The sequence below is a fragment of the Plectropomus leopardus genome, chromosome 22, assembly GCF_026936395.1.
Source record: "Plectropomus leopardus strain MGB_pleo_1.0 chromosome 22, ASM2693639v1, whole genome shotgun sequence".
Classification (NCBI taxonomy): Eukaryota; Metazoa; Chordata; class Actinopteri; order Perciformes; family Serranidae; genus Plectropomus; species Plectropomus leopardus.
In genome coordinates, this window is record NC_142197.1 from 8,984,722 (window position 1) to 8,996,133 (window position 11,412).

Sequence of the window (11,412 nt, forward strand, 5' to 3'; positions counted from 1 at the left end):
CGCTTTGCTGTGTGCAAATTGCTAAATTACAGTAAAGGAAACTAATATGAGGCTGGATTGTACCAACAAGGATTAACTTTCAACCTGATTAAATCATTGTTGAAGTAAAATTTCTTTTGCTCCAAACTTTAAAACACGCTTGAAATGAATATGACTAAATTGAAATCTCTCTTTAAATCTCACTTTAGTTTTGACTCCAAACCTAGATTAAATTCTTTGAACTCTTTAAACGTACTGTTGATGTGGTTTAACTTTGTCAATGCCTGCCTGTCTAAGATGGATTCAGCAAAAATAAGTTCCTCGAAGAAAGTTGAGAGACACACAAGTCTCACATTTACAAAAGGTCCTTGTTTGATTTCAAACTTTATCATATGATTTCTGTTTGTCCTATTGTAAATTAAAGGATAAGTTCACTTTCCCCCCCCCAAGTCTTAAAACAATAGTTTGTTTCTGCAGTCAGAGTTTGACTGATGAAAGATTTCGGTGTCTGCTGGTCTGCTGACGTCTATTTATAGAGCAGGAAAAGTGAGAAAATGTTTTCTCCAAAGATAACATTGAAGCAGTAGCTTTGTTGAGGAATGAGTCCAGTTATCAAACTGTCGTGTTCACGGTGTTGACACAATGCGTTCACAAATGAAAACCCTGTTTAGGATTTAAACAAAAATCATAATTTATGACTTGTTTTTTTCAAAATTGTCATAGCTTTTATGATAATACATTTTTGTCAAGTTTTTCTCAAAGGAGTAAAATATTTTAGTCTCTCTGCTGAGCCATCATAAGTATGCTTATAAGTAAAGCAGTCATCACCACCTCTCTTTTATACTAATTAAGCTCAGACAGCATGCTGATTATGCATGTATTAATATATGTATTATTTTAATTTCAAATTGTCCCAGTTGATTAAATTCTATTCTATTCAATTTTAAATCTGGGTTTACTCACTTTGAACTTATGTTTAAACTCTGATTAGAGCCAATTTTAGATTAAATTAATCATTGTTGATGCAACCCAGCCTAAGTCTGTAACTCAGTCTGAAATGAGGAAAAGATCGCAAAAACGAGTAAAGAATTAACTCAGAAAATCCCCCCATCAAAACTAGAGTAGGACCTAATATCCATTTATTTTCCTACGTCTTGTCTAGGTGTAAAGGAGATGGTGTAAAATAGAACCATTAACTAAAAGAAAATCTTATTACAATAAATATACAGCTTACAAATGTGTGTCGCAGGCATGTTTTACACCAACAGAATAACCTTGGCAATATTTTGATATAACACACCTGGGGTTTAGTGAGAAACTGCCCCAGTGACATTTTCAGACACATGTCATGCATTCAGTGTGAATAACATAGGGGCTCTTGGTGCCACAGTGTCCAAAGAGTATTTGCATTTGGGGAAAAGGCTATTTAAACCATCCATGAAAAGGGTTCATCTAAGGTTCTTTTCCTAACTTTTCAAGGACATATAGTACATGTTTTTTCTTGCCCCACACACTCAGAGTTTTGTCACGACGGGGTCTATTTGCCAAAAGACTTGTACATGTGTTCATGTAATAAAATATTCTTTTAACTCAGAATTAGTCTGTCCGGATTGAAAAGCCATTGGAAGCAATTCAAGAGGGCAGAGCAACATGATTTTTTCACAAATTTGAGCCCCTTTTCCACTGCACGTAAAACCCGTTAACACCTGCTGATATCTGGCTTTTTAATGCAATGGGAAAGGTTATAATGGCTTTCACACCTGAGTCAAATGACTCAGCAGTTGTCTCAGGTATTTATCGCCTTTGGCTTCAAACGGCATTAATGGAGAAACAACACCATGGTGAACGCATTAATTTTAGCCCCTTAATGAGCAATGACGGGCCACCACTAATTCCTAATCTAAACTAGCCTGTGATGAGTTTGAAAGAGAGACTGAATAAGTAAGATATTAAAGTTTTCACAGGCCTCTCTCCATACTGTTTTCTACCTCTAACCTGTTTGCCAACCTGTCTGTGATGTCGAACGTGACAAATCAAAAAAGCCACACACACACACAGACAGGCATACTTGTCTGCTGCAGAGCTGTGTACACCAATCAAGTCTACTGGCAATGGGAAAGGAGTCTCACCTATTTTCAGCAGATTTACCCCTGTTTAAAAAATCTGCCTACAAATGCTAATTTTTTAACAGGATTTTTAACAGGATGTGTGAATTGTGATGACATCAGTGGTGGAAAAGAGTTAGTATAACGTTACCTCTTTTCCACCACTGATGTCATCACAATTCACACATCCTGTTAAGGAAAACCTGATATTTTTTTATTTAAGCTGGGTATCAAATTTTCGGGATTGCAATCAGTCTATTTTTTGTCAAAATAATCAGCCTGATTTAAAATTAGTTGCTGGAAATGGGACAGAACCCATCCCATGTTGGACATGTCATATTGCACAGGTTGGAAAGATATGATGGAGTCTCATACATAAGTCTTCTACATCCTTCATAGTTGGTCCATGCTTGCTTTTGGATAGAAACAAATACTTGTAATATCTGAACAAGACCCTAACCCTAACCCTAACCTAACCCTAACCCTAACCCTTGCAGGTATTAAATGTGATAGGACTGATTGCCTCAGTTGTTCATTGTGCAATGCCCTACATTGATAACACATCTTTGATTACAATGCTTATGCTCAAAACTGGTTGACATGTGGGTTGCTTCACTTGATAGTACCAGAGCTAATTTAGTGGTAAATGGATTTGTGTGGTTCTAGTGACAGTTTCAGCACATTTTTTAAAAGTCTTTTTATTGTGTGAAAGAAAGATGCAATTAAAGTGAAATAAGTGGCGAACAAGAAAAGGAGATTAAATAATTTGCTAATTGAAAATAGTAATTGATAACTAAAGGAAAAAAGAAAAATAGAGAGAAAAAAACCCAAAATAATAACAACAACAATATAATATTCTAATAGGTGACTTTAACTTATACTTAAGACAATTTCTGTTAATATCTCTGCACTTTTACACAGGTATGGCTTTCAGGTACTTCTCCCACCACTGGAAAAATTAGATTAGACATAGATCATAGAAAGACTGGGAGTGTTGGTGTTATTTGTCTTTATAGGAGTGTATTTGAATAAAAAGATAAGGCTGGGAGAATGTTGTTACCTTTACTTTACAAATGGATCATTGTGGCCTGGTTTTATGAAAATCATGAGCAAATGTCCAGATGGTTTATGTGTGATAGATGGAGTCTGGATGGACCATTTTTAATATTATCACCTGTTCTTCTATATCAGACAGTTCAGTGCATGATTGAAGAACTATAATACTTTTCATGTAACTCAACCAACTTCTCTTCCTGACTTGGCACTAGTTCAGGTTAAAGGAACACTTTTCTGATTTTCCGCCGGCTTTGTATCAAAACAATGTGGGTAGTATGTGAACATAAACTGTGGTAAACTTCCTTCCATCTAACCTGTGTTTAGATATCTCCCTCCACCAAATTCTTTTAAAAATGTGAAGCTGCTTTATTCAGTGTTTTTAAAAGCTTTAATTAATCATCTTGTTAGATTGTTTTGGAGATGAAGAGGCTTCTTTGGATTATTCAGTTTATGGTAAAAACCTCCTGAACATCCATTTTAACCCTATGTGGGTTATGGGCTCTCAGTGGGAACCTCCTGCAAAATGAACACTGAAGAAATTCTAACCAGGACAGGTTTCAGCTGGTTGCAATTTGCATCTCGACACTAGATGCACATAAACTTCCTTAAATCTTCCGCACAGGACCTTTTTTTTTGCTGTCCAGACTTTTTTTTAGTCAGAGTTGACAGAGGTCATTTATGTACATTGATGAACAATGCAAAGAAGAGTATATCGCTGGTAGTTTTTGATTTACCCTTTGCGCACGAGGCGCATGCAAACTCTGCAGGCAAGCACGATTACACACTTGTGGTACCTGCCAGGAGGGGAGGTGGACTGCTTCCAATCAGTGAGACAGATGCGAGCCGTAAGTGCAACATATTGTCCTTTCGGCAAGACAGGAAATTAAGCAAGAAATGGGTGAATGGTCGCTATACGTTTTGTTATTTGACTTTTAACACGTTGTTTTATTTTTTAAAAAAAACAAACAAAAAAAAACCCACCTATGACTGAAGCTAGTTTTAAGCGTCGTTTTTGTAAGAAACATATATTTTTAAAAAATGCAGTACGTGTGGTTGCCTCTCGAGGGCAGCAGCGCGCGCCCTTTCGTTTACGTTTAGCAGAAGAAGAGGATGCCTACGTCACACGTAGAGCTCGCGATGGCGCTTGATTTGACTCCCCGTTTCAGAAGGTTGAACAGCCAAACGAGAAGTTTTCGCGAAAATATACAACATGGTAAGATCTGAATATTAATGCTAAATATGTTTTAAGTTGGCTTATGCCCCCTTTTATCCAAAAACGACCGCGCAACCAAAGGACAGCTGTATAAATACACACTAAGACGAGTTCAGCGCTGACAGATAGACCCAACGGTCGTGTTGTTAGCCGTTTATTACAGAAAAATAGATTTGGCTAAAATGTTATAGAGTCCATGGATGTTGTTTACAGGTGTAGTGGGTGGAATATTCGGGGTCTTTACCTACGAAAAGTAGCAGTATTACATGGTAAAAACACTCTATTGTAAGTAGTAAAAATGTATTAAAAACAATAGTACGTGATACTTTTCCAGTACGTTAATGATTTAAGTAAAATGTACTGCTTTACATACTTTTAAAAAGGATGTTATCTCAGGAAAAGTTTATTATTCGATTACTTATATTATTAACAATATACTATTATTGAGTATTACGGATGCATTGATGTGTAAGGAGCATTTAACTCTTGTAGTTACATACTAGTAGTAGGTAGGTTAATATGAACGCACCGGCTGTTTATAAGCACATTATAACCCCTAATTTGTAAATAAGTAGTACCAACTATGACTGTCAGATTAATATAGTGGAGTAAAAAATATATTTAAATATATTTCCCTCTTAAATTTAGACGAATACAATTGTAGAGACGCATTACTGAAAATACTCAAGTAAATGACACCTCAATAGCACATGTGTAGAGTACTTGAGTAAATCTACATTTAAACATTACTTATATAGTAGATTAGTTATATCTTCTCAATAGAAGATATAAAACAAAAGTTTGGAATTGATTCAAAGAACTTTTTCAGTGTTACCAAATGAGAAACCTAATAACAAAAACATGAAACTCTTAACACTTCAGAAAAGACAGCCTATGCCATCATGAAACAAGTGGCCAAATCTCCTAATTTAACCAAATTATTATAGCAATTCTTCAGAGGCTAATAGACTTTCTTGGTGTTGAGATTTCAGAATAAATCTGAACACCAACAGGTTTCTAATGTAATGTAAGAAATTACATTAGAAGAATGACAAAAGATTTGTTTACAATACAAAGTTAAAACTATGACCAAAATTGCTCTGTCATTGAAACTCATTACTAGACCAAGCAAACAATCTTGAGTTAATGAATTTTTGCAATGTTTGACTATGGAGAAATTTAGGTTTGTTGTAAAGGGAAAACATTAAAATTTGGGGCTCATTCATGAAATCTCTTGGGACCAGACGGTGATGAGTCATTACATGTCACATTTTTCTCCACGCAGTATTTATGTGTTTTGTTCACCTTTAATTTGGGACAGATCATGTTTATCTGAAAAATGTATAAATATGTTTTTCTAAACATTTAATTGGACTTATCCAAACACTTAAAAACCCTAAAATGATCTACTATACAAAGCTCATGACAACATTTAACTCCGGTATTGATCCCTTCCCTCTTTTTCTCTCCCAATAGGTTTCTCGGGGCCCTTCGGTGCCACCCAGTTGTGGCACAACATCATCCAGGCCCTGCAGACCCAGGTGGAAGTGCGCCGCTGTCGAAGGCATCTTCGCCTTCATGCTGAATGTTTTACAGGCTCAGACGCAGTGGACGCCGTCCTCAGTTACTTGATGCAGAATGTGGTGTTTTGCACGAGCGAAGTGTCTCGCCTCAAAGCTGCTCGACTGTGCCAGGCTCTGATGGAGGCCAAGGTGTTCGAACCCGTCGGTACAAAGCTGTTTTGCAGAGACAAGGAGGTGACCTTTGAGGACAGCAGCTGCAGCCTGTACCGTTTTCTGGAGTATAAAGTGGAACACAGTTCTCCAATGAAGGAGTGCAGTAGTGACACAGAGAACATGGTGCCAGAGGAACAGGGGCTAAAGAGGAAGAAGAGCTCCAGGTTGGTTTTACTTTAAATGTTCAGTGCTTAGGATTAATAAACATATAAAAGAGGTGTTGATTTGCCGAATAACAATGTGAGACCTCACTGATAATGAATGAATCAAACCTTTACGTGCTGGTTCTATGAGTGAACAATCTCTACAGGTTGTCCAGTAAGAACTAACTAACTAACTTAATGATGATGATGATGATGATGATGATGATGATGATGATTCCAGTTCACACACTCATTATCATGCCACTCATTTATTGCTGGTTAAATATCCGTGATGTGTGATTCGTTTTCATGGACACACAGAATAATGAACCATTGAGTAACAAAGGTGAAATACAGTCCAGTAAGTTGCCGCGTGAAGAGATTTTTTCCTCCGTTTGGGCCACATCCTCTGATGACGTCGAGTTAAGGTCTGTTGAAAAGAGACCACAATGTTTCTTGTTGTTTCAGGAGGCTGAATGAACTGAGGACGATCTCTAATCCTCTTGCTGTTGGACCGTCAGACAGGAGGGTCGAGAGGCTGCTGAGGACCATCAACCTGCGACCAACTTTGTCTACAGCTTTAAACACAACCCCCACTACCTCTACCTTTCTGTCCAAAACTGGTGAGCTAATCTGTCACTGTTTGCAATTACTGTGGGGGACAACAGTCCATGACAGTTTATGATTAAGAGATATTTTTTTCCCATTCTTCCCTAGTGGTGGATGAGATTTGGAAGCAGCAGACGCTGCTGCAGCTGCTGCAGATAGTAGAGTTGCCTATGCTGGACTGCATCTTGACCTCTCCAGCCAGCGTTCAGCTCCAGGCCTGCAGAGCTCCTGTGGCCGCTCAGGACCTGGTCATCTCTAACACATGCCTGGAGAGAGAGCTGCCCGACACCCTTAATCTGCCCCAGTAGGCACTCTGTTTAATACTTTGAAGCTTTTTTAGACAGTAGACATAAAACTAGAATTATGAAAACCGATCTCGCTCTGGCATTTTAAAAAAAATATAGAGAAAATAACTTATAGCTTGTAAACTTTGCATTTTTGTTGGCAACAAATCTTTGTATTCCACCTTTCCTGCAGTGACAGGAAAACATTGTGTTCTGTTTCCAGCTTGGATGAGTGGCTGTCGGCAGCCGCAGACTGCTTGGAGCTCTTTCCCGACCAGCTGATTGTGGTGGCAGGGGAGCAGCTCAACCAAAAAAGCGTTGACACCTTTTCAGAAGAGGACCAGGCAGAGCAGACGGCAAACCAAAAGAGGCTGCTTTTTGACACTATCGCCAAATACTACAACGGACAAGAGAGAGCGCCGCTTCTATCAGGGCGCCACCTTGACATACACGCTGCTATTCTGAATTTGCTGGGTGAGACCTGATAAGGGTTACTGTGATTTTATGGTTTTATATTTTTGATACCTTGTTTGTGTAAATATGAAGTGATAAGTGACAGTTCCTCTGGAAATCTAATTTATTTTCTGGCACAGTTTTGTTCCTGTCATTTTTTACGTGAAGATCTTAATCCTTTTCCACTTCGTGTCTTGTTTCTTTCCAGATGAAGGAAAGCTGCAGGATGCCATCAGAGCATCTCAGTTGTGTTTTCGACTGCTGGAGACAAGCGTGAGAGATGAACTGAGGAGACTGCTGGCCTTTATGGCGACAGCAGCTCACCCAGATTCTTGCCGTCTTCAGAAACAGGTAGTTAACTGCTTGCAGCTCTCACTTTTTATACACACTTGTCACAATAACATATACAATAATAAAATGTAGCTCTAAACGTAGTATGTGTTTACTGACAGAGTCCGACATACTTGTGTCTTCATAGCCTTCTGAATTTATCGTTGACTTTCTCCTGTGTTCCCTTTCAGATTGATAACAGGGCCGCAGTCTGCCGCTCTTTTCAAAGAGCGATTATCCAGAATCATGAACTGACTCGATCCCAAAGTGAAACCCTGGTGCTGTTCCTCGTGGACAATTGCACTGAGCTCTTCATGGTACGCTTAATTTATTAATATAGTTATCACTAAAGGAACAGTGTGTAAGATTTAGGGGGATTCAGGAGGTTTTTTATCGTGAGCTGAATTACCTGCAGAGGTCTTTTCCTCTCTGAAACAAACAGACCCGGTGATTTTAACAGGTAAAAACACACACAGGTTTTTATTTTCAGGTGATTATCCACAAAAGAAAACATACATATTGTATTTGACTCCATTTCTGCCTTAATGTTCCCCTAAATCTTACACACTGTACTTTTAACATGCTACTTTAAAGTTTGTAAATTACTATTATTCTTATAAATACAGACTCCGACATCCCTGATTGAAGCTGTGAGGAGAACACTGAGGACTATGCAGCAGGGAAAAGACCCAGACTCAACTGCCAGTAAGTCAAAGTCTGGCTGACATTACACATGTCACCATAACATGACACAATACTCATAAGTTATACTTCAAACTTCAAACTTCTCATGTCCACATTGAGCTAATTCTCTAGTGAAACACTAATGTCGTCCTCTCCTCTGCGTGTTGCAGCGTTCACCTTCTGCCAGCAGGTGACGCCACAGGAGTACGAGGATCAGCGAGAGGCTGCCACCCTAGTGAGCCTCAAACAGCTTCTTCATGACATCTCCTCCAGCAAAACCATATCTGTCAAAGAGCGGAGGAGGCTGCTCAAAGAGTTTGAAAAACATCACCCCGTGGTCTTCCTCCAGCATTTATCCAGCACCTTCTGAGACATACAACTCAAGGCTTATTGGTTTGACTTGATAGGTGCACTTCACAAAGGCGGTTTGCAGTGGTACAGCGCTTTAACTGAAGAATGGTGATAATTTAATGAACTTGATTGGTCTAATTAAACACACTGTCTTTAGGGAGCGACACTTTATATGACTATCAGTGTAGATATTCTTAGAATTAATAGAAATAGTGCTGCTTCATGTTAACAGCATGGCTGTAGCTTCCCTACATAGTGTCCATTCACAAGAGGCGTACGATAATTGAGGCTTAATTTATAGATATACTAAGTCTTCTTTTTTCATATCATGTAGCACTACATGCTTCATCTATCACAGTGGTTCTCAACGTTTTTTGTGTCAGAGACCCCCATTTGATGAGATTTCTCTTCACAGACGCCAACTAATTATTTTTACTAATTATTTTAGATTAGTTGTTTGGTCTGTAAAATGGCTAAAATGATAAAAAAAAGGGAAATCAGTGTCTCCCAAAGCCCAAAATTACATCCTCAAAGGGTTTGTTTTGTCTATAACCCCAAAATATTCGGTTTACCGTTATAGAGAAGTAAAGAAACCAGAAAATATTCACATTAAAAGGAGCTGGAATCAGAGAATTTCGACTTTGTTTCTCTGATTGATATGACTGATTAAAATTAGTTGGCGATTAACTTGATAGTTGAGAGCCGGTCAATCATTTCAGCTCAACCCCCATCTGAAAAGATTTTGGTTGTTGGATATGGGTTCACTTCTATAATGGAAATATAGCCCCTGAAGCTCCCTCAAGGCCACTGATTGATAACCATTGATCTACCTGATCAACACCTCAGTTTCATGAAGCATTTTTTTAGAGAGAAATCTGTTTGTCCAAGCTGTAATCATAGTTGTGAATGCTAGTTTATAAAGAGTGAAATATCAGCCCATCTATGAAATCGGGTTCCTAAGCAGTGGGTGAACTGTGGTAGCTTCGGATGTTGGACTTGATTTTGTGTTAAGTGAGGATACATTATATAATTGTGCATTAATGACACTGATTTTTGGTCGAAGAGATAAATAATGTTTAAAGAGGGCATTTGTGTGCTAGATTGACCTAGCATTAACGTAAACCACTGTAGAATGATAGTCTATGCAAAGTATAAAAACTGAAAAGGGATTACTGGAAAAAAAACCCTCTTGAGATTGATCATTCATCCTGCTGCTTTGAGGCTGTGATCGGTGAATAGCTTGTGTACTAATTGATGTACTTTTTAGTCGAGGTATACATACTGTCTTTGGATAAACAAATGTGTTATTCCTAAGAGCTATTTGAAGTAGGTTGATATGTGTGGTTTTTGCAGAAGTAATGCTGTGCACTTTGATCAGGCATTAACATTTCTACATGTCAAATGAAGAATAACAATATTATGGTTTTACTGTAGCATGCTGTAGGGTGGTGAAGGAAAACGACTGGTGAAGGCAACACTAATGTATCTGTAGTTTTAACACTAATTTGTTCCTGTTAGAGAGGAAGACAGATCTTCCTGTGAAGATTTTTTAAAATTAAAACTACTCTGAAATAAAAGCAGAAAGGTTACAATAATGTTTTAGGCTAAACATAGCTCAGGTTAATGAAATGCGTTTTAATTTTCAGGGGTTTTAAGAATACTTTTGTCTTTTAATTGTAATTTTTTAGGATTTTACTTGAAAGGTGGACATTATTCCTTTAATATGAAAGGTGCATAATTAATATTATTTTAGGTTACTAATTTAATATGTTTTAACATGATGCCTTAGTTGGATCTTGTTCTTTTAACTCATGAAGCCATGGTCATGCAGAAGTAATTTACAGGAAAATCTCAATTCAGTCAGCATCTTTTGTTTTTTTACATACACTGAAATCATGTTAGATTGCACTTTATGATGCTGAAACGTGCTTTATTTTCTGTTGGAATAACACATCTAATAAATGTTTAATTGATGTTCTCTCACACAAGACTGTCGTATTTTTGAGTGAATGTGTGTAAGTGGAGTGTGAAGATCTTCAGTGGTCCTTGGAGTGGTTTCAAGGGATTTAAGATTACCTTAATTTAAGGTAACCAAGAACTACAGTGATTTTTTCCCCGACATCCCTCTCTATATTATACTGAATTATGTGGCATCAGATTCTGTTACTGTTCTGTTAGATTCTGCTGAATCATACTTGACCACATGCTTTACTCTTATAGCTGTTATAAAAACGATGTGAACTATTAATGTCAGCATGTGCTGTCTCTCTGTGTCATTACTTCAGATGGAGTAAAAAGAAGTTTTGAAAACTAGAATGTAATATGAGTGTTATGTAGGCTATATCACTAGTTATTGTTTTAATTTTTGTAAAGTGTTAGTATGTCAAAAAACATCATAGTATGTACACTTGTCCTGTGTGACCCTTAATCAAATGCTTTGCTTCAAATAGCACTAAAACCTTCAGTTAA

At 37.7% G+C, this 11,412-nt stretch overlaps 1 protein-coding gene across 1 annotated transcript; it reads left to right on the forward strand.

Moving 5' to 3' along the window:
• Positions 1-4,250: 4,250 nt before the first annotated feature.
• Positions 4,251-10,931, forward strand: depdc4 (DEP domain containing 4). The gene is made up of 9 exons (XM_042511545.2): positions 4,251-4,353; positions 5,830-6,253; positions 6,701-6,855; positions 6,950-7,145; positions 7,349-7,599; positions 7,787-7,929; positions 8,100-8,225; positions 8,535-8,613; positions 8,763-10,931. The coding sequence occupies exons 1-9, from the start codon at positions 4,251-4,253 to the stop codon at positions 8,960-8,962; spliced, it is 1,677 nt and encodes a 558-aa protein (XP_042367479.2). The 3' UTR covers positions 8,963-10,931.
• Positions 10,932-11,412: the final 481 nt, after the last annotated feature.